The following is a 24,934-nucleotide window of genomic DNA, read 5'->3' as shown; positions in this document are numbered from 1 at the left end:
GAGAGGGGAGGATTTCCAGCCACCCGCTCCCTCCCCTTTTAGTCGCCTTCTACGACACGCAGGGAATACGTGAGAAGTATTCTTTCTCCCCTATCCCCAGGGATAATATATATATATATATATATATATATATATATATATATATATATATATATATATATATATATATATATATATATATTTTTTTTAAACTATTCGCCATTTCCCGCGTTAGCGAGGTAGCGCTAAGAACAGAGGACTGGGCCTTTTTTGGAATATCCTCACCTGGCCCCCTCTGTTCCTTCTTTTGGAAAATTTAAAAAAAAAAGGAGAGGGGAGGACTTCCAGCCCCCCGCTCCCTCCCCTTTTAGTCGCGTTCTATGACACGCAGGGAATACGTGGGAAGTATTCTTAATCCCCCATCCCCAGGGATAATATATATTTTCTTTCTTTTTCTTTCAAACTATTCGCCATTTCCCGCTTTAGCGAGGTAGCGTTAAGAACAGAGGACTGGGCCTTTGAGGGAATATCCTCACCTGGCCCCCTTCTCTGCTCATTCTTTTGGAAAATTAAAAAAAAATATGATGAGACGGGAGGATTTCCAGCCCCCCGCTCCCTCCCCTTTTAGTCACCTTCTACGACACGCAGGGAATACGTGGGAAGTATTCTTTCTCCCCTACCCCCAGGGATAAAATATATATATATATATATATATATATATATATATATATATATATATATATATATATATATTTTTTTTTTTTTTTTTTTTCATACTATTCGCCATTTCCCGCGTTTGCGAGGTAGCATTAAGAACAGAGGACTGGGCCTTAAAGGGAAAATCCTCACCTGGCCCCCTTCTCTGTTCCTTCTTTTGGAAAATCAAAAAAAAACGAGAGGGGAGGATTTCCAGCCACCCGCTCCCTCCCCTTTTAGTCGCCTTCTACGACACGCAGGGAATACGTGGGAAGTATTCTTTCTCCCCTATCCCCAGGGATGGTGTGTATATATATATATATATATATATATATATATATATATATATATATATATATATATATATATATATATATATATATATTCTTTCTTTCAAACTATTCGCCATTTCCCGCATTAGCGAGGTAGCGTTAAGAACAGAGGACTGGGCCTTTGAGGGAATACCCTCACCTGGCCCAATTCTCTGTTCCTTCTTTTGGGAAAAAAAAAACGAGAGGGGAGGATTTCCAGCCCCCCGCTCCCTCCCCTTTTAGTCGCCTTCTACGACACGCACGGAATACGTGGGAAGTATTCTTAATCCCCTATCCCCAGGGATAAAATATATATATATATATATATATATATATATATATATATATATATATATATATATATATATGTTTCCTTGCGCTACCTCGCAAACGCGGGAGACAGCGACAAAGTATAAAAAAAAAAAAAATATATATATATATATATATATATATATATATATATATATATATATATATATATATATATATTTTTTTTTTTTGTGTCTCCCGTGTTTGCGAGGTAGCGCAAGGAAACAGACGAAAGAAATGGCCCAACCCCCCCCATACACATGTATATACATACGTCCGCACACGCAAATATACATACCTACACAGCTTTCCATGGTTTACCCCAGACGCTTCACATGCCCCGATTCAATCCACTGACAGCACGTCAACCCCGGCATACCACATCGCTCCAATTCACTCTATTCCTTGCCCTCCTTTCACCCTCCTGCATGTTCAGGCCACGATCACACAAAATCTTTTTCACTCCATCTTTCCACCTCCAATTTGGTCTCCCTCTTCTCCTCGTTCCCTCCACCTCCGACACATATATCCTCTTGGTCAATCTTTCCTCACTCATTCTCTCCATGTGACCAAACCATTTCAAAACACCCTCTTCTGCTCTCTCAACCACGCTCTTTTTATTTCCACACATCTCTCTTACCCTTACGTTACTTACTCGATCAAACCACCTCACACCACACATTGTCCTCAAACATCTCATTTCCAGCACATCCATCCTCCTGCGCACAACTCTATCCATAGCCCACGCCTCGCAACCATACAACATTGTTGGAACCACTATTCCTTCAAACATACCCATTTTTGCTTTCCGAGATAATGTTCTCGACTTCCACACATTCTTCAAGGCTCCCAGAATTTTCGCCCCCTCCCCCACCCTATGATCCACTTCCACTTCCATGGTTCCATCTGCTGCCAGATCCACTCCCAGATATCTAAAACACTTCACTTCCTCCAGTTTTTCTCCATTCAAACTCATCTCCCAACTGACTTGACCCTCAACCCTACTGTACCTAATAACCTTGCTCTTATTCACATTTACTCTTAACTTTCTTCTTTCACACACTTTACCAAACTCAGTCACCAGCTTCTGCAGTTTCTCACATGAATCAGCCCAGCGCTGTATCATCAGCGAACAACAACTGACTCACTTCCCAAGCTCTCTCATCCCCAACAGACTTCATACTTGCCCCTCTTTCCAAAACTCTTGCATTCACCTCCCTAACAACCCCATCCATAAACAAATTAAACAACCATGGAGACATCACACACCCCTGCCGCAAACCTACATTCACTGAGAACCAATCACTTTCCTCTCTTCCTACACATACACATACCTTACATCCTCGATTAAAACTTTTCACTGCTTCTAACAACTTGCCTCCCACACCATATATTCTTAATACCTTCCACAGAGCATCTCTATCAACTCTATCATATGCCTTCGCCAGATCCATAAATGCTACATACAAATCCATTTGCTTTTCTAAGTATTTCTCACATACATTCTTCAAAGCAAACACCTGATCCACACATCCTCTACCACTTCTGAAACCACACTGCTCTTCCCCAGTCTGATGCTCTGTACATGCCTTCACCCTCTCAATCAATACCCTTCCATATAATTTACCAGGAATACTCAACAAACTTATACTTCTGTAATTTGAGCACTCACTCTTATCCCCTTTGCCTTTGTACAATGGCACTATGCACGCATTCCGCCAATCGTCAGGCACCTCACCGCGAGTCATATATAGATTAAATAACCTTACCAACCAGTCAACAATACAGTCACCCCCTTTTTTAATAAATTCCACTGCAATACCATCCAAACCTGCTGCCTTGCCGGCTTTCATCTTCCGCAAAGCTTTTACTACCTCTTCTCTGTTTACCAAATCATTTTCCCTAACCCTCTCACTTTGCACACCACCTCGACCAAAACATCCTATATCTGCCACTCTATCATCAAACACATTCAACAAACCTTCAAAATACTCAATCCATCTCCTTCTCACATCACCACTACTTGTTATCACCTCCCCATTTGCGCCCTTCACTGAAGTTCCCATTTGCTCCCTTGTCTTACGCACTTTATTTACCTCCTTCCAGAACATCTTTTTATTCTCCCTAAAATTTAATGATACTCTCTCACCCCAACTCTCATTTGCCCTTTTTTTCACCTCTTGCACCTTTCTCTTGACCTCCTGTCTCTTTCTTTTATACGTCTCCCACTCAACTGCATTTTTTCCCTGCAAAAATTGTCCAAATGCCTCTCTCTTCTCTTTCACTAATACTCTTACTTCTTCATCCCACCACTCACTACCCTTTCTAATCAACCCACCTCCCACGCTTCTCATGCCACAAGCATCTTTTGCGCAATCCATCACTGATTCCCTATATACATCCCATTCCTCCCCCACTCCCCTTACTTCCATTGTTCTCACCTTTTTCCATTCTGTACTCAGTCTCTCCTGGTACTTCCTCACACAAGTCTCCTTCCCAAGCTCACTTACTCTCACCACCCTCTTCACCCCAACATTCACTCTTCTTTTCCGAAAACCCATACAAATCTGCACCTTAGCCTCCACAAGATAATGATCAGACATCCCTCCAGTTGCACCTCTCAGCACATTAACATCCAAAAGTCTCTCTTTCGTGCGCCTGTCAATTAACACGTAATGCAATAACGCTCTCTGGCCATCTCTCCTACTTACATAAGTATACTTATGTATATCTCGCTTTTTAAACCAGGTATTCCCAATCATCAGTCCTTTTTCAGCACACAAATCTACAAGCTCTTCACCATTTCCATTTACAACACTGAACACCCCATGTACACCAATTATTCCCTCAACTGCCACATTACTCACCTTTGCATTCAAATCACCCATCACTATAACCCGGTCTCGTGCATCAAAACCACTAACACACTCATTCAGCTGCTCCCAAAACACTTGCCTCTCATGATCTTTCTTCTCATGCCCAGGTGCATATGCACCAATAATCACCCATCTCTCTCCATCAACTTTCAGTTTTACCCATATTAATCGGGAATTTACTTTCTTACATTCTATCACGAACTCCCACAACTCCTGTTTCAGGAGTACTGCTACTCCTTCCCTTGCTCTTGTCCTCTCACTAACCCCTGACTTTACTCCCAAGACATTCCCAAACCACTCTTCCCCTTCACCCTTGAGCTTCGTTTCACTCAGAGCCAAAACATCCAGGTTCCTTTCCTCAAACATACTACCTATCTCTCCTTTTTTCACATCTTGGTTACATCCACACACATTTAGGCACCCCAATCTGAGCCTTCGAGGAGTATGAGCACTCCCCGCGTGACTCCTTCTTCTGTTTCCCATTTTAGAAAAAAAAAAAAAAAAAGATGAAAGCCGGCAAGGCAGCAGGTTTGGATGGTATTGCAGTGAAATTTATTAAAAAAGGGGGTGACTGTATTGTTGACTGGTTGGTAAGGTTATTTTAATGTATGTATGACTCATGGTGAGGTGCCTGAGGATTGGCGGGATGCGTGCATAGTGCCATTGTACAAAGGCAAAGGGGATAAGAGTGAGTGCTCAAATTACAGAGGTATAAGTTTGTTGAGTATTCCTGGTAAATTATATGGGAGGATATTGATTGAGAGGGTGAAGGCATGTACAGAGCATCAGATTGAGGAAGAGCAGTGTGGTTTCAGAAGTGGTAGAGGATGTGTGGATCAGGTGTTTGCTTTGAAGAATGTATGTGAGAAATACTTAGAAAAGCAAATGGATTTGTATGTAGCATTTATGGATCTGGAGAAGGCATATGATAGAGTTGATAGAGATGCTCTGTGGAAGGTATTAAGAATATATGGTGTGGGAGGAAAGTTGTTAGAAGCAGTGAAAAGTTTTTATCGAGGATGTAAGGCATGTGTACATGTAGGAAGAGAGGAAAGTGATTGGTTCTCAGTGAATGTAGTTTTGTGGCAGGGGTGTGTGATGTCTCCATGGTTGTTTAATTTGTTTATGGATGGGGTTGTTAGGGAGGTGAATGCAAGAGTTTTGGAAAGAGGGGCAAGTATGAAGTCTGTTGGGGATGAGAGAGCTTGGGAAGTGAGTCAGTTGTTGTTCGCTGATGATACAGCGCTGGTGGCTGATTCATGTGAGAAACTGCAGAAGCTGGTGACTGAGTTTGGTAAAGTGTGTGAAAGAAGAAAGTTAAGAGTAAATGTGAATAAGAGCAAGGTTATTAGGTACAGTAGGGTTGAGGGTCAAGTCAATTGGGAGGTGAGTTTGAATGGAGAAAAACTGGAGGAAGTGAAGTGTTTTAGATATCTGGGAGTGGATCTGGCAGTGGATGGAAACATGGAAGCGGAAGTGGATCATAGGGTGGGGGAGGGGGTGAAAATTCTGGGAGCCTTGAAGAATGTGTGGAAGTCGAGAACATTATCTCAAAAAGCAAAAATGGGTATGTTTGAAGGAATAGTGGTGCCAACAATGTTGTATGGTTGCGAGGCGTGGGCTATGGATAGAGTTGTGCGCAGGAGGATGGATGTGCTGGAAATGAGATGTTTGAGGACAATGTGTGGTGTGAGGTGGTTTGATCGAGTAAGTAACGTCAGGGTAAGAGAGATGTGTGGAAATAAAAAGAGCGTGGTTGAGAGAGCAGAAGAGGGTGTTTTGAAATGGTTCGGGCACATGGAGAGAATGAGTGAGGAAAGATTGACCAAGAGAATATATGTGTCGGAGGTGGAGGGAACGAGGAGAAGACGGAGACCAAATTGGAGGTGGAAAGATGGAGTGAAAAAGATTTTGTGTGATCAGGGCCTGAACATGCAGGAGGGTGAAAGGAGGGCAAGAAATAGAGTGAATTGGAGCGATGTGGTATGCCGGGGTTGACGTGCTGTCAGTGGATTGAATCGGGGCATGTGAAGCGTCTGGGGTAAACCATGGAAAGCTGTGTAGGTATGTATATTTGCGTGTGTGGACGTATGTATATACATGTGTATGGGGGTGGTTTGGGCCATTTCTTTCGTCTGTTTCCTTGCGCTACCTCGCAAACGCGGGAGACAGCGACAAAAAAAAAAAAATAAATATATATACATATATATATATATGGGGATAGGGGAGAAAGAATACTTCCCACGTATTCCCTGCGTGTCGTAGAAGGCGACTAAAAGGGGAGAAAGCGCGGGTGGCTGGAAATCCTCCCCTCTCGTTTTTTTTTTGATTTTCCAAAAGAAGGAACAGAGAAGGGGGCCAGGTGAGGATTTTCCCTCTAAGGCCCAGTCCTCTGTTCTTAACGCTACCTCGCAAACGCGGGAAATGGCGAATAGTATGAAAAAAAAAAAAAAATATATATATATATATATATATATATATATATATATATATATATATATATATATACATATATTCCCTGGGGATAGGGGAGAAAGAAAGAAAGAATACTTCCCACGTATTCCCTGCGTGTCGTAGAAGGCGACTAAAATGGAAGGGAGCAGGGGGCTAGAAATCCTCCCCTCTTTTTTTTTTTTTTTTTTTTTTTTTTTTCCAAAGGAAGGAACAGAGAAGGGGGCTGGATGAGGATGTTTCCTCAGAGGCCCAGTCCTCTGTTCTTAACGCTACCTCGCTGACGCGGGAAATGGCGAATAGTATGAAAGAAAGAAAGAAATATATATATATATATATATATATATATATATATATATATATATATATATATATATATATATATATATATATATATATCCCTAGGGATAGGGGAGAAAGAATACTTCCCACGTATTCCCTGCGTGTCGTAGAAGGCGACTAAAAGGGAAGGGAGCGGGGGGCTGGAAATCCTCCCCTCTCGTTTTTTTTTAATTTTCCAAAAGAAGGAACAGAGAAGGGGGCCAGGTGAGGATATTCCCTCAAAGGCCCAGTCCTCTGTTCTTAACGCTACCTCGCTATCGCGGGAAATGGCGAATAGTATGAAAAAAAAATATATATATATATATATATATATATATATATATATATATATATATATATATATATATATATATATATCGTACACTGAAGGGATGGTGAAGCCTCCTTGCTACGCAAATTTTCTCGCATTTATCCCAAACACACCCACACATACATATATATCTTTATATATTCAAAAAAATTTTCTCGTCTTTCCCTCCTCACAACGCCCTTGTAAACTGAATTTTACAAAAAATGTGCCAAGACTAAAAATCTCTACGACTGAAGGACATATATACTCTTATCTCGTGAACATGAAAAGGAGGGGATGAGGAGCAGGTGGTGGTGGTGGGGGATAAATAAATTACTTAAGTTGGAGATGTCGAGTTGAGGAAGAGCAGGTAGTCGCTACCAACAGAGAACGGAGCGTGTGTTTGTGTTTGTGTGTGTGTGTGTGTGTGTGTGTGTGTGTGTGTGTGTGTGTTTGTTTGTGTGACGGTGAACTATCGTAAAACTGAACGTTCTGGCTGTACGACAACGCGGCGTCATATCCCTAACAGCGATAAAAATATAATACATCCGGGAGCTATATTATGTACAGGATAGTAGTGTTGATCGTTGCATGGTAAAAAGTATTTCTCACATACATTCTTCAAAGCAAACACCTGATCCACACATCCTCTACCACTTCTGAAACCACACTGCTCTTCCCCAGTCTGATGCTCTGTACATGCCTTCACCCTCTCAATCAATACCCTCCCATATAATTTACCAGGAATACTCAACAAACTTATACCTCTGTAATTTGAGCACTCACTCTTATCCCCTTTGCCTTTGTACAATGGCACTATGCACGCATTCCGCCAATCCTCAGGCACCTCACCATGAGTCATACATACATTAAATAACCTTACCAACCAGTCAATAATACAGTCACCCCCTTTTTTAATAAATTCCACTGCAATACCATCCAAACCTGCTGCCTTGCCGGCTTTCATCTTCCGCAAAGCTTTTACTACCTCTTCTCTGTTTACCAAATCATTTTCCCTAACCCTCGCACTTTGCACACCACCTCGACCAAAACACCCTCTATCTGCCACTCTATCATCAAACACATTCAACAAACCTTCAAAATACTCACTCCATCTCCTTCTCACATCACCACTACTTGTTATCACCTCACCATCAGCGCCCTTCACTGAAGTTCCCATTTGCTCCCTTGTCTTACGCACTTTATTTACCTCCTTCCAGAACATCTTTTTATTCTCCCTAAAATTTAATGATACTCTCTCACCCCAACTCTCATTTGCCCTCTTTTTCACCTCTTGCACCTTTCTCTTGACCTCCTGTCTCTTTCTTTTATACGTCTCCCACTCAATTTCATTTTTTCCCTGCAAAAATCGTCCAAATGCCTCTCTCTTCTCTTTCACTAATACTCTTACTTCTTCATCCCACCACTCACTACCCTTTCTAATCAACCCACCTCCCACTCTTCTCATGCCAAAAGCATCTTTTGCACAATCCATCACTGATTCCCTAAATACATCCCATTCCTCCCCTATATATGTATACTTGTGTATATCTCTCCTTTTAAACCAGGCATTCCCAATCACCAGTCTTTTTTCAGCACACAAATCCACAAGCTCCTCAACATTTCCATTCACAACACTGAATACCCCATTTACACCAATTATACCCTGAACTGCCACATTACTCACCTTCACGTTTAAATCACCCATCACTAATACCTGGTCCCATGCACCAAAGCTACTGACACACTCACTCAGTTGCTCCCAAAACACTTGCCTCTCATGATCTTTCTTCTCATGACCATGATATGCTTACAAAATGTAGCCTAAATGATTATTATTGAAAAGAAGGATATGGTTGAGACATTACAGAAAATCACTGCATTCCAAATAAAAGAAAAAAAAAAAAGGGCACAAATGAAAGCATATCCAGTTGATAAGAGGCTAGAAATGCAAAAGAGTGTTCATATTTTGTGGATTAAAGACAAGGCAAGTGGATTCATCTCTCAGATTTGTTAGCATAATGAGTTAAGAGTTGCATGGGTGAACCTTGACCCTCCTAAGGTTTTCTTATGGCAGAAAAAGTTGCATTGCTCATTTTTGGAAAGCAGGAAATCTGTATACATTGCCAATTACGGATATGTTTCTGACTGCTTATGAAGCCCTTATCTCAGGCAGAGAATATTTTTTATTTATTATACTCTGTCGCTGTCTCCTGCGTTAGCGAGGTAGCACAAGGAAACAGACGAAAGAATGGCCCAACCCACCCACATACTCATGTATATACATACATGTCCACACACGCCCATATACATACCTATACATCGCAATGAATACATATATATATATATATTTATTTATTTTTATTCATTATTTTGCTTTGTCGCTGTCTCCCGCATTAGCGAGGTAGCACAAGGAAACAGACGAAAGAATGACCCAACCCACCCACATACACATGCATATACATACACGTACACACACGCAAATATGCATACCTATACATCTCAATGTATACATATATATACACACACAGACATATACATATATACACATGTACATAATTCATACTGTCTGCCTTTATTTATTCCCATCACCACCCCGTCACACATGAAATAACAACTCCCTCCCCCCTCATGTGTGCAAGGTTGCACTAGGAAAAGACAACAAAGGCCCCATTCGTTCACACTCAGTCTCTAGCTGTCATGTAATAATGCACCGAAACCACAGCTCCCTTTCCACATCCAGGCAACACACAACTTTCCATGGTTTACCCCAGACGCTTCACATGCCCTGGTTCAATCCATTGACAGCATGTCGACCCCAGTATACCACATCATTCCAATTCACTCTATTCCTTGCACGCCTTTCACCCTCCTGCATGTTCAGGCCCCAATCACTCAAAATCTTTTTCACTCTATCTTTCCACCTCCAATTTGGTCTCCCACTTCTCGTTCCCTCCACCTCTGACACATATATCCTCTTTGTCAATCTTTCCTCCCTCATTCTCTCCATGTGACCAAGCCATTTCAAAACACCCTCTTCTGCTCTCTCAACCACACTCTTTTTATTTCCACACATCTCTCTTATCCTTACATTACTTACTCAATCAAACCACCTTACATCACATACTGTCCTCAAACACCTCATTTCCAGCACATCCACCCTCCTGTGCACAATTCTATCCATAGCCCACACCTCGCAACCATACAACATTGTTCGAACCACTATTCCTTCAAACATACCCATTTTTGCTTTCTGAGATAATGTTCTCGATTTCCAAACATTCCTAAAGGCTCCCAGAATTTTTGCCCCCTCCCCCACCCTATGATTCACTTCTGCTTCCATGGTTCCATCTGCTGCCAGATCCACTCCTAGATATCTAAAACACCTCACTTCCTCCAGTTTTTCTCCATTCAAACTTACCTCTCAATTGACTTGACCCTCAACCCTACTGTACCTAATAACCTTGCTCTTATTCACATTTACTCTCAACTTTCTTCTTTCAGACACTTTACCAAACTCTAGTCAGCTTCTGCAGTTTCTCGCATGAATCAGCCACCAGCGCTGTATCATCAGCGAACAACAACTGACTCACTTCCCCAAGCTCTCTCATCCACAACAGACTGCATACTTGCCCCTCTTTCCAAAACTCTTGCATTCACCTCCCTAACAAAACCATAAACAAATTAAACAACAATGGAGACATCACACCCCTGCCACAAACCTACATTCACTGAGAACCAATCACTTTCCTCTCTTCCTACATGTACACATGCCTTACATCCTCGATAAAGACTTTTCACTGCTTCCAACAACTTGCCTCCCACACCATATATTCTAGAGGCGACTAGAGGGGACTGGAGCGGGGGGCCAGAAATCCTTCCCTCCTTGTATTTTAACTTTCTAAAAATGGGAAACAGAAGGAGTCATGCGGGGAGTGCTCATCCTCCTCGTAGACTCAGATTGGGGTGTCTAAATGTGTGTGGATGTAACCAAGATGTGAAAAAGGGAGAGATAGGTAGTATGTTTGAGGAAAGGAACCTGGATGTTTTAGCTCTGAGTGAAACGAAGCTCAAGGGTAAAGGGGAAGAGTGGTTTGGGAATGTCTTGGGAGTAAAGTCAGGGGTTAGTGAGAGGACTAGAGCAAGGGAAGGAGTAGCAGTACTCGTGAAACAGGAGTTGTGGGAGTATGTGATAGAGTGTAAGAAAGTAAATTCTAGATTAATATGGGTAAAACTGAAAGTTGATGGAGAGAGATGGGTGATTATTGGTGCATATGCCCCTGGGCATGAGAAGAAAGATCATGAGAGGCAAGTGTTTTGGGAGCAGCTGAATGAGTGTGTTAGTGGTTTTGATGCACGAGACCGGGTTATAGTGATGGGTGATTTGAATGCAAAGGTGAGTAATGTGGCAGTTGAGGGAATAATTGGTATACATGGGGTGTTCAGTGTTGTAAATGGAAATGGTGAAGAGCTTGTAGATTTATGTTCTGAAAAAGGACTGGTGATTGGGAATACATGGTTTAAAAAGCGAGATATACATAAGTATACGTATATAAGTAGGAGAGATGGCCAGAGAGCGTTATTGGATTACGTGTTAATTGACAGGCGCGCGAAACAGAGAGTTTTGGATGTTAATGTGCTGAGAGGTGCAACTGGAGGGATGTCTGATCATTATCTTGTGGAGGCTAAGGTGAAGATTTGTATGGGTTTTCAGAAAAGAAGAGTGAATGTTGGGGTGAAGAGGGTAGTGAGAGTAAGTGAGCTTGGGAAGGAGACTTGTGTGAGGAAGTACCAGGAGAGACTGAGTACAGAATGGAAAAAGGTGAGAACAATGGAAGTAAGGGGAGTGGGGGAGGAATGGGATGTATTTAGGGAATCAGTGATGGATTGCGCAAAAGATGCTTGTGGCATGAGAAGCGTGGGAGGTGGGTTGATTAGAAAGGGTAGTTAGTGGTGGGATGAAGAAGTAAGATTATAAGTGAAAGAGAAGAGAGAGGCATCTGGACGATTTTTGCAGGGAAAAAATGCAAAATTGAGTGGGAGATGTATAAAAGAAAGAGACAGGAGGTCAAGAGAAAGGTGCAAGAGGTGAAAAAGAGGGCAAATGAGAGTTGGGGTGAGAGAGTATCATTAAATTTTAGGGAGAATAAAAAGATGTTCTGGAAGGAGGTAAATAAAGTGTGTAAGACAAGGGAGCAAATGGGAACTTCAGTGAAGGGCGCTGATGGTGAGGTGATAACAAGTAGTGGTGGTGTGAGAAGGAGATGGAGTGAGTATTTTGAAGGTTTGTTGAATGTGTTTGATGAGAGAGTGGCAGATATAGGGTGTTTTGGTCGAGGTGGTGTGCAAAGTGAGAGGGTTAGGGAAAATGATTTGGTAAACAGAGAAGAGGTAGTAAAAGCTTGCGGAAGATGAAAGCCGGCAAGGCAGCAGGTTTGGATGGTATTGCAGTGGAATTTATTAAAAAAGGGGGTGACTGTATTGTTGACTGGTTGGTAAGGTTATTTAATGTATGTATGACTCATGGTGAGGTGCCTGAGGATTGGCGGAATGCATTCATAGTGCCATTGTACAAAGGCAAAGGGGATAAGAGTGAGTGCTCAAATTACAGAGGTATAAGTTTGTTGAGTATTCCTGGTAAATTATATGGGAGGGTACTGATTGAGAGGGTGAAGGCATGTACAGAGCATCAGATTGGGGAAGAGCAGTGTGGTTTCAGAAGTGGTAGAGGATGTGTGGATCAGGTGTTTGCTTTGAAGAATGTATGTGAGAAATACTTAGAAAAGCAAATGGATTTGTATGTAGCATTTATGGATCTGGAGAAGGCATATGATAGAGTTGATAGAGATGCTCTGTGGAAGGTATTAAGAATTATGGTGTGGGAGGAAAGTTGTTAGAAGCAGTGAAAAGTTTTTATCGAGGATGTAAGGCATGTGTACATGTAGGAAGAGAGGAAAGTGATTGGTTCTCAGTGAATGTAGGTTTGCGGCAGGGGTGTGTGATGTCTCCATGGTTGTTTAATTTGTTTATGGATGGGGTTGTTAGGGAGGTGAATGCAAGAGTTTTGGAAAGAGGGGCAAGTATGAAGTCTGTTGGGGATGAGAGAGCTTGGGAAGTGAGTCAGTTGTTGTTCGCTGATGATACAGCGCTGGTGGCTGATTCATGTGAGAAACTGCAGAAGCTGGTGACTGAGTTTGGTAAAGTGTGTGAAAGAAGAAAGTTAAGAGTAAATGTGAATAAGAGCAAGGTTATTAGGTACAGTAGGGTTGAGGGTCAATTCAATTGGGAGGTGAGTTTGAATGGAGAAAAACTGGAGGAAGTGAAGTGTTTTAGATATCTGGGAGTGGATCTGGCAGCGGATGGAACCATGGAAGCAGAAGTGGATCATAGGGTGGGGGAGGAGGCGAAAATTCTGGGAGCCTTGAAGAATGTGTGGAAGTCGAGAACATTATCTCGGAAAGCAAAAATGGGTATGTTTGAAGGAATAGTGGTTCCAACAATGTTGTATGGTTGCGAGGCGTGGACTATGGATAGAGTTGTGCGCAGGAGGATGGATGTGCTGGAAATGAGATGTTTGAGGACAATGTGTGGTGTGAGGTGGTTTGATCAAGTAAGTAACGTAAGGGTAAGAGAGATGTGTGGAAATAAAAAGAGCATGGTTGAGAGAGCAGAAGAGGGTGTTTTGAAATGGTTTGGTCACATGGAGAGAATGAGTGAGGAAAGATTGACCAAGAGGATATATGTGTCGGAGGTGGAGGGAACGAGGAGAAGAGGGAGACCAAATTGGAGGTGGAAAGATGGAGTGAAAAAGATTTTGTGTGATCGTGGCCTGAACATGCAGGATGGTGAAAGGAGGGCAAAGAATAGAGTGAATTGGAGCGATGTGGTATACCGGGGTTGACGTGCTGTCATTGGATTGAATCAAGACATGTGTATGGGGGTGGGTTGGGCCATTTCTTTCGTCTGTTTCCTTGCGCTACCTCGCAAACGCGGGAGACAGCGACAAAGAAAAAAAAAAAAAACATATATGAGTGGGAGAGATGGTCAAAGGGCATTATTAGAGTATGTTTTATTTGACAGGTGTGTAAAAGAGAAACTTTTGGATGTTAATGTGCTGAAAGGGGCAGCTGGTGGGACATCTTATCACTATCTTGTGGAGGCAAAGGTGAAGATTTGTAGAGGTTTTCAAAAAAAAGAGAGAATGTTGGGGAGAAGAGAGTGGTGAGAGTAAATGAGCATGGAAAGGAGACTTGTGTGAGAGTACCATGAGAGATTGAGTAAAGAATGGCAAAAGGTGAGAGCAAATGATGTGAGGGGAGTGGGTGAGGAATGAGATGTATTTAGGGAAGCAATGATGGCATGTGCAAACAATGCATGTGGCATGAGAAAGGTGGGAGGTGGGCAGATTAAAAAGGGTAGTGAATGGTGGGATGAAGATGTTGTGGGAGATTAAAAGGGTAGTGAATGGTGGGATGATGTTAAGTTGTTAGTGAAAGAGAAAAGAGAAGCGTGTGGATGACACTTACTAGGAAGGATTGCAAATGACCAGGAGATGTATAAAAGAAAGCAGCAGGGGGTCAAGAGGAAGGTGCAAGGGTTGAAAAAGAATGCAATTGAGAGTTGGGGTGAGAGAGTATCATTAAACTTTATGGAGGATAAAAAGATATTTTGGAAGGAGGTAAATAACATGCATAAGATGAGAATAAATGAGAACATCAGTGAAGGGGGCAAGGGGAGAAGTGATAACAGATAGTGATGAAGTAAGAAGGAGAGGGAGTGAGTATTTTGAAGGTTTTTTGAATGTGTTTGATGATACGAGTGGCAGATGTAGGGTGTTTTGGTTGGGGGTGGTGTGCAAAGTGAGGGCATCAGGGAGAATGGGTTGATTAAGAAAGAAGAAATAGTGAGAGCTTTGCAGAAGATGAAATCTGGTTTGGATGATATTGCAAATGAATTTATCAAGAAAGGGGGTGACTGTGTTGTTGATTGGTTAGTAAGGATATTCAATGTATGTATGGATCATGGTGAGGTGCCTGAGGATTGGTGGAATGCATGCATAGTGCCACTGTACAAAGGCAAAGGGGATAAAGGTGAGTGTTCAAATTACAGAGGCATAAGTTTGTTAAGTATTCCTGGGAAATCATATGGGAGGGTATTGATTGAGAGGGTGAATGCATGTACAGAGCATCAGACTGGGGAGGATCAGTGTGGTTTCAGAAGTGGTAGAGTAGGTGTGGATCAAGAATTTGCTTTGAAGAATGTGTGTGAGAAATACCTATTAAAATAAATGAATTTGTTTGTAGCATTTATAGATCTTGAGAAGGCATATGATAAGGTTGACAGAGATGCTTTGCGGGAGGTCTTAAGAGTATATGGAGTGGGAGGTAATCTCCTAGAAGCAATGAAAAGTTTTTACCAAGGATGTAAGGCAAGTGTATGAGTAGGAAGAGAGGAGAGTGATTGGTTTCCTGTGAATATCAGTCTGCGGCAGGGGTGTGTGATGTCCCCCTGGTTGTTTAATGCGTTTATGGATGGAATTGTTAGGGAGGTAAATGCAAGAAATTTGGGGAGAGGGGCTAGTAAGCAGTCTGTTAGGGAGGGAAACGCCTAGGAAGTAAGTCAGTTTTTGTTCGCTGATGATACAGCACTGGTGGGTGATTCGACAGAGAAACTGCAGAGTTGGAGACCAAGTTTGGAAAAAATTGTGAAAGGAGGGAGTTGAGAGTAAATGTGAATAAGAGCAAGGTTATTTGGTTCATTAAGATTGAGGGACAAGTTAGTTGGGATGTAAGTTTGAATGGAGAAAAATTGGAGGAAGTGAAGTGGAAGTGGAAGCAAGTCACAGGGTGGGGGAGGGGTTGAAGGTTCTGAGAGCGATGAAGAATGTGTGGAAAGAGAGAACGTTATCTCGGAGAACAAAAATGGGTATGTTCGAAGGAATAGGCATAGGCTATAGATAGGGTTGTACAGAGGAGTGTGGATGTGTTGGAAATGAAATGTTTGAGGACAATAGGTGGTGTGACGTAGTTTGATTGAGTATGTAATGAAAGGGTAAGAGAGACGTGTGGAGGTAAAATGAGTGCAGTTAAAAGAGCAGAAGAAGGTGTGTTAAAATGGTTTGGACATATGGAGAAAATGAGTGAGGAAAGGTTCACAGAGGATGTATGTGTCAGAGGTGGAGGGAACAAGGAGAAGCAGGAGACCAAATTGGAGGTGGAAGGATGGATTGAAAAAGATTTTGAGCATTCGGCGCCTGAACACACAGGAGGATGAGAGGCATGCAAGGAACAAAGTGAACTGGAACAATGTGGTATACCATGGTTAACGTGCTGTCAATGGACTAAAACAGGGCATGTAAAACATCTGGGGTAAACCATGGAAAGGTCTTTGGGGCCTGCATGTGAAGTGGGAGCTGTGGTTTCAGTGCATTACAAATGACAGCTAGAGACTGAGTGTGAATGAATGTGGCCTTTTATTGTCTGTTTTCGTGGCACTTCCTCGCTGAAGCAGGGGGTAGCGATGCTGTTTCCTGTGGGGTTAGGTGGTGCCAGGAATGGATAAAGGCAAGCTAGTATGAATATGTACATGTCTACACATCTATATGCCTATGCATGCATATGTATATATGTATATGTTGATATGTATATGTATATATATATATGTGCATGTATGGGTATTTATGTATATATAAGAGGGTGTTTTGAAATGGTTTGGGCACATGGAGAGAATGAGTGAGGAAAGATTGACCAAGAGGATATATGTGTCGGAGGTGGAGGGAACAAGGAGAAGTGGAAGACCAAATTGGAGGAAAGATGGAGTGAAAAAGATTTTGTATGATCGGGGCCTGAACATGCAGGAGGGTGAAAGGAGGGCAAGGAATAGAGTGAATTGGATCGATGTGGTATACCAGGGTTGACGTGCTGTCAGTGGATTGAATCAGGGCATGTGAAGCGTCTGGGGTGAACCATGGAAAGCTGTGTAGGTATGTATATTTGCGTGTGTGGACGTATGTATATACATGTGTATGGGGGCGGGTTGGGCCATTTCTTTCGTCTGTTTCCTTGCGCTACCTCGCAAACGCGGGAGACAGCGACAAAGCAAAAAAAAAAAATGTGTATATCACATATATATACATATATGCCCATACATGTATTTGTTTATGGATGTGGTTGTTAGAGAGGTGAATGCAAGAGTTTTGGAAAGAGGGGCAAGTATGCAGTCTGTTGTGGATGTGAGAGCTTGGAAAGTCAGTCAGTTGTTGTTTGCTGATGATACAGTGCTGGTGGCTGATTCATGTTCATGTGAAAAACTGCAGAAGCTGGTGACTGAGTTTGGTAAAAAGTGTGAAAGAGGAAAGCTGAGAGTAAATGTGAATAAGAGCAAGGTTGTTAGGTATAGTAGGGTTGAGGGTCAAGTCAATTGGGAGGTAAGTTTGAATGGAGAAAAACTGGAGGAAGTGAAGTGTTTTAGATATCTGGGAGTGGATTTGGCAGCGATGGAACCATGGAAGTGGAAGTGAATCATAGGGTGGGGGAGGGGGCGAAAATTCTGGGAGCCTTGAAGAATGTGTGGAAGTCAAGAACATTGTCTCGGAAAGCAAAAATGGGTATGTTTGAAGGAATAGTGGTTCCAACAATGTTGTATGGTTGCGAGGCATGGGCTATGGATAGAGTTGTGCGCAGGAGGGTGGATGTGCTGGAAATGAGATGTTTGAGGACAATATGTGGTGTGAGGTGGTTTGATCAAGTAAGTAATAATGGGGTAAGAGAGATGTGTGGTAATAAAAAGAGTGTGTTTGAGAGAGCAGAAGTGGGTGTTTTGAAATGGTTTGGTCACATGGAGAGAATGAGTGAGGAAAGATTGACCAAGAGGATATATGTGTCAGAGGTGGAGGGAACGAGGAGAAGTGGGAGACCAAATTGGAGGTGGAAAGATGGAGTGAATAAGATTTTGAGTGATCGGGGCCTGAACATGCAGGAGGGTGAAAGGTCTGCAAGGAATAGAGTGAATTGGATCGATGTGGTATACCGGGGTCAACGTGCTGTCAATGGATTGAACCAGGGCATGTGAAGCGTCTGGAGTAAACCATGGAAAGTTCTGTGGGGCCTGGATGTGGAAAGGGAGCTGTGGTTTCGGTGCATCATTACATGACAGCTAGAGACTGAGTGTGAACGAATGGGGCCTTTGTTGTCTTTTCCTAGTGCTACCTCACACACATGAGGGGGGAGGGGGAAGGTATTCCATGTGTGGCGAGGTGGCGATGGGAATGAATAAAGGCAGATAGTGTGAATTGTGTGCATGTGTATATATGTATGTGTCTGTGTGTGTATATATATGTGTACATTGAGTTGTATGGGTAAGTATATTTGCATGTGTGGACGTGTATGTATATACATGTGTATGTGGGTGGGTTGGGCCATTTCTTTCGTCTGTTTCCTTGCGCTACCTCGCAAACGCGGGAGACAGCGACAAAGCAAAATAAAAAATAAAATACTAAAGTAATGTCTAATTTGAAACAAAAATTTAATACAGTACTTGGCTTCTTTTGATTTTGTTGACAAGCTTGTCCTAGCTTTCCTGTCTAGTTTATCTGCCTTCTTTAAGACCTCAATTTTTTCTCTCTTAACTTAAGCAGTTCTAATGGCTTATATCAATCTTTCAAAATAATTCTAGTAACAGTCATGAGACTTATTAGCACATAATACCCTGTCATGAAAAGATATCAAATCATTGACTGACAATGACAGTATTGCCTTTAGGTTACACTAAAACTTTACTCCCTTTCGTCGAGTCAGACCTGCACTTTTATGCCATAAAACTTAGCTACAGTAGCACCTGATACAGTTAGAGTCATAGAAACACCTTACTAAAGTAATGAGATCTCACCCGCTCTGCCCATAAGGGTACATGAAAGCAGGAAAGGAAACAGAAGGCAAAGGAGGGGAAGGATTGGCCATCTTAATAAAAGACAGCCTTACATATAGACAATACATGTTGGAAAGAGTAGCTGCAAGGAAGAAACGCATACTGTGTTAATATCATATAATCCTCTAATAACCTGCAATGACCCAGGGCAGATACAGAATGATAACATCAAAGGAACAATCGGGATAGTATAAGGTATAAAACACTTACTTCTCAAAGATAACTAATCACTGACTATAAGGGATCTTAAGTATAATGAGATAGATTGAGGGTTCTGGATTCTAATGGTGATGGAGTTAGGATGATAAATTTTTAGGATGCGTATGGGAAAATTTCCTATATCGACAGGATGAAAAGGACTGACACAGCTTCAATAATAGATCTTATCTTCATACACTAGCATAAATTTTGAGAACATCATATATACCAATTGGAAAAGGACCATGTAATGCTCATGTGGCTATGTGATGAATGGTGGACATTAAAAGGGAAGAGATGGGACAAGATATAATGATATAAGCATGAAAACTACACAAACCTTAACAATTTCTGTGGTAACACAGATTGGGAAATGGAATTCAATAGCCAGAAACCAGATCTTTGTGATGAAAAATTCTGTGAAATTTACAATGGGGTAGGAACATGGGTACATCTCGCTTCAAATACAAAAGGCTTGGTAAGAAAGGACAAATCTAAATAAAAAACAAGAGACAAATATGATTATACTTACTGTACATTGTACATCAACTATTGTAAATACTTGTAATATAAGAAAATAATATCTAATTCGTAATGTGATTCATGCATTACCTATGGGAAAAGGGAAAGCTTTCAAGCCAAGACTGGCCTGGAGTCTCAGGTAATCTCCAAGTATTGCACCAGAAATGTTTATACTATGCCCAAAACTTACAGCTGCCATAGTGCTTAATGATGGGCTTACACATGCTAATGCATTCATTCCTGAGTTAGTAAAAGCTAGTGTGCCCTATGCCCCCCCCCCCCAAATTCTCTGAATGTTCACTTATCCTGTCACCTGATTCTTTACTAACAAACACAGAGTTATGTCAACTAAAATCCATCTAAAGTGTATAAGTACAAAGGGAATTTCACAAAGTGGACTTTGCATAGATGGACAATACATTTTGATATACATAAATCTTTATGCAATATAACAAAGAAAATTTTTTGCCCCCACACCTGAAAAATTAACTGGGCATGAGTAGGATTTCATAAAATAATTCTTTACATAAAAAATACATTTGTACTGCTTTAGATTCTAAATAACTGTCTGGCAAAGACCCACTTTATGTGCAGCATGTATAAAGTAAACTATGTTATGAAGTAAAATTATCCATAGCAAAATTCTACGGTTAGATAAAGCCTCAACTCTTGTGAAAACCATAGTTGTTCTCCAAAGCAAAAATCTACAGTTAGACTGAGCATCAAGTCTTGTAAAAACCATATGACATTATAGACAAATAGTAAGACTAAATGAAATCCCATACTCTAAATGTTACTAATTTGATATGGTTCATGCATTATCCAAAGTAAAGAAAAACCTTCACCTTCTGACCCTGACTGCTCTGCAGTCTCAGGTAGTTTGCCTGTGCCATCACCACTACAGATGCTCAGTCCAGGGCCCACACCTGCAGCAGCCATTGTGCTTACTGATGGACCTATACATGCAACTGTGCTCATTCTTGAGTTAGGACATGATGATGTGCTCACTTCAGGGCCCCCAACACCATCACTGGTCCCTGAGTGTTCACGTATACTGTCACCTGATTCCTTGCCTATAAATAGAGTGTTTAGTATCAACTAAAATCAGTCTACTCTGTTATGTGTATTGGAAACTTCATACATATGAACTCTGTATAATGATGTAATCTATATGCATACAAACAACAAACAAAGCGTTTCTAAACTCTCAAATGAAAAATGTACTTTGCATGGCTGTAGTTTAAGATAATGAAATATTGTAAAATGATACATACTCCCCTGAACTGAATAGCAAAATATTTACAAAATGAACTTTGACAAGAAGTCTCAATCATTCATGGCAAATTCCATATTCATGAGAATTCAATGTGTTAATAGTTATCATAGCAGGGAAAGTATTAATTTATAACAGCATTTCCTTTCCATGCATGAAGAACTGACTTTTAAGGTTCTTTTCATCAAATATTTCTATAGTTCACTAACTAATGGTGGTTCAAAAAGATGTTACCAGTCTTATGGGGTACAACTGAACATGGAATTAAGAAACTAAAAGCAACACCTAACATCATTGTGGAATGATAATGCTACTTCTCTCATGTTTTTAATTAAACTCTTGTGGTTGTAGGTTTGGATGATGGGTTAAATTTTGATGAATAAAGGATAGTATTATTGTTAATGTTAGCCCTCAGATCTCCAGCAGCTGTCTGAAGGAAGTTTGGAGAATTCTCTGACAAACACCCACCATCAAGACTTACAATCCAATGAATTTATGAGAAGTATGCATGTTGCTACTGGTTCAGGGCAAGGTTGAAGGACAAAGTTAAAGACAAGATAGCAAAGTGTATAACACGATCTTTCATAGTTCTAAGACATAAACAAATCAACTTTCAATGAATGCTGGTATCCACATCAAAAACACCAAGAGAATAATGCAAAGGTTGAGGGCTATTTCCCGAACATAACTAGAATTCAGTGTTTCATTTTTCTTTGAATTCATAGCATACAAAGTTACATTCATCTTTAAAAAAGTAACATTCACATAGTAATCAAATTCCAATGTTTACATACACTGCTTAGTTATCTTGAGAAACACCCCTATATGACTAATAACATCTTTCTGAACCATCCTCTATGTGTATCAAAATGTAACTTTACAAGTAACACACTTAAAAAAAAAAGCACAAAGAAGGTACTAAAATGCAAATGATGGTAAAACTGAATTGAATAACAATGACTGACAAAGTACTTTAAACAGAAAAAATATAGGTTAAAACAAAATTATGTATGTATTGTTGACTGGTTGGTAAGGTTATTTAATGTATGTATGACTCATGGTGAGGTGCCTGAGGATTGGCGGAATGCGTGCATAGTGCCATTGTACAAAGGCAAAGGGGATAAGAGTGAGTGCTCAAATTACAGAGGTATAAGTTTGTTGAGTATTCCTGGTAAATTATATGGGAGGGTACTGATTGAGAGGGTGAAGGCATGTACAGAGCATCAGATTGGGGAAGAGCAGTGTGCTTTCAGAAGTGGTAGAGGATGTGTGGATCAGGTGTTTGCTTTGAAGAATGTATGTGAGAAATACTTAGAAAAGCAAATGGATTTGTATGTAGCATTTATGGATGTGGAGAAGGCATACGATAGAGTTGATAGAGATGCTCTGTGGAAGGTATTAAGAATATATGGTGTGGGAGCCAAGTTGTTAGAAGCAGTGAAAAGTTTTTATCAGGGATGTAAGGCATGTGTACGTGTAGGAAGAGAGGAAAGTGATTGGTTCTCAGTGAATGTAGGGTTGCGGCAGGGGTGTGTGATGTCTCCATGGTTGTTTAATTTGTTTATGGATGGGGTTGTTAGGGAGGTGAATGCAAGAGTTTTGGAAAGAGGGGCAAGTATCAAGTCTGTTGTGGATGAGAGAGCTTGGGAAGTGAGTCAGTTGTTGTTCGCTGATGATACAGCGCTGGTGGCTGATTCATGTGAGAAACTGCAGAAGCTGGTGACTGAGTTTGGTAAAGTGTGTGAAAGAAGAAAGTTGAGAGTAAATGTGAATAAGAGCAAGGTTATTAGGTACAGTAGGGTTGAGGGTCAAGTCAATTGGGAGGTAAGTTTGAATGGAGAAAAACTGGAGGAAGTAGAGTGCTTTAGATATCTGGGAGTGGATCTGGCAGCGGATGGAATCATGGAAGCGGAAGTGAATCATAGGGTGGGGGAGGGGGCGAAAATCCTGGGAGCCTTGAAGAATGTGTGGAAGTCGAGAACATTATCTCGGAAAGCAAAAATGGGTATGTTTGAAGGAATAGTGGTTCCAACAATGTTGTATGGTTGTGAGGCATGGGCTATGGATAGAGTTGTGCGCAGGAGGATGGATGTGCTGGAAATGAGATGTTTGAGGACAATGTGTGGTGTAAGGTGGTTTGATCGAGTAAGTAATGTAAGGGTAAGAGAGATGTGTGGAAATAAAAAGAGCTCGGTTGAGAGAGCAGAAGAGGGTGTTTTGAAATGGTTTGGGCACATGGAGAGAATGAGTGAGGAAAGATTGACCAAGAGGATATATGTGTCAGAGGTGGAGGGAACGAGGAGAAGTGGGAGAACAAATTGGAGGTGGAAAGATGGAGTGAAAAAGATTTTGAGTGATCGGGGCCTGAACATGCAGGAGGGTGAAAGGCGGGCAAGGAATAGAGTGAATTGGATCGATGTGGTATACCGGGGTTGACGTGCTGTCAGTGGATTGAATCAGGGCATGTGAAGCATCTGGGGTAAACCATGGAAAGTTGTGGGGCCTGGATGTGGAAAGGGAGCTGTGGTTTTGGGCATTACTGCATGACAGCTAGAGACTGAGTGTGAACGAATGGGGCCTTTGTTGTCTTTTCCTAGCGCTACCTCGCACACATGAGGGGGGAGGGGGATGGTATTCCATGTGTGGCGAGGTGGCGATGGGAATGAATAAAGGCAGACAGTGTGAATTGTATGCATGGGTATATATGTATGTGTCTGTGTGTGTATATATATGTGTACATTGAGATGTATAGGTATGTATATTTGCGTGTGTGGACGTGTATGTATATACATGTGTATGGGGGTGGGTTGGGCCATTTCTTTCGTCTGTTTCCTTGTGCTACCTCGCAAACGCGGGAGACAGCGACAAAGCAAAATAATAAAAAAAATTAGAAAAACAAGACTGAAACTGGTAAAAGCTGAAATTCATTATGCTTCATTGCTAACAAAATATAATGAATTCTACTAGAATCATTCATGAACAAATCATGTTTTTTACAAATAAGAGGGGAAATACATCCCTGGGGATAGGAAAGAAAGAATACTTCACACACGTTCCTCAAGTGTTGTAGAAGACGACTGAAGGGGACGGGAGCGGAGGGCTAAAAACCCTTCCCTCCTTGTATTCTAACGTTCTAAAAGTGGAAACAGAAGAAGGAGTCACGTGAGGAGTGCTCTTTCTCCTCAAAGGCTCAGACTAGGGTGTCTAAATGTGTGTGGATGTAAACAAGATGAGAAAAAAGGAGAGACAGGTAGTATGTTTGAGGAAAGGAACCTGGATGCTTTGGTTCCGAGTAAAATGAAGCTCAAGCGTAAAGGGGAAGAGTAAATTTGGGAATGTTTTGGGAGTAAAGTCAGGGGTTGGTGAGAGGACAAGAGCAAGGGAAGGAGTAGCACTACTTCTGAAACAGGGGTGGTGGGAGTAAGTGATAGAGTGTAAGAAAGTAAACTCTACATTGATACGGATAAAACTGAAAATGGATAGAGAGAGATGGGTGATTATTGGTGCATATCCACCTGGGAATGAGAAGAAAGATCATGAGAGGCAAGATTTTTGGGAGAAGCTCAGTGAGTGTGTTAGTAGTTTTGATGCACGAGACCGGGTTACAGTGATGGTTGATTTGAATGCAAAAGTGAGTAATGTGGCAGTTGAGGGAATAACTGGTGTACATGGGGTGTTCAGTGTTTACTGTAAATGGAAATGGTGAAGAGCTTGTAGATTTGTGTGCTGTAAAAGGATTGGTGACTGGGAATACCTGGTTTAA

At 41.4% G+C, this 24,934-nt stretch overlaps 1 protein-coding gene across 10 annotated transcripts in view; it reads right to left on the bottom strand.

Moving 5' to 3' along the window:
* Window positions 1-24,934, bottom strand: part of LOC139762740 (major facilitator superfamily domain-containing protein 12-like) — a 201,602-nt gene that overhangs the window by 8,426 nt on the left and 168,242 nt on the right. For 8 of the 10 annotated variants that reach the window (XM_071687816.1, XM_071687819.1, XM_071687820.1 and 5 more), the window contains one exon: window positions 20,744-20,971. The exons of 1 other annotated variant lie outside the window; for it this stretch is intronic. In XM_071687816.1, the coding sequence (XP_071543917.1) occupies window positions 20,744-20,971 (228 nt within the window). Of the gene's footprint in view, window positions 1-20,743; window positions 20,972-24,934 lie in introns of those variants that run through there. One more of the 10 variants, XM_071687824.1, reaches the window with a different exon arrangement.

Source organism: Panulirus ornatus, chromosome 44, assembly GCF_036320965.1.
Source record: "Panulirus ornatus isolate Po-2019 chromosome 44, ASM3632096v1, whole genome shotgun sequence".
Classification (NCBI taxonomy): Eukaryota; Metazoa; Arthropoda; class Malacostraca; order Decapoda; family Palinuridae; genus Panulirus; species Panulirus ornatus.
This window is presented reverse-complemented; position numbering and strand designations above follow the sequence as displayed.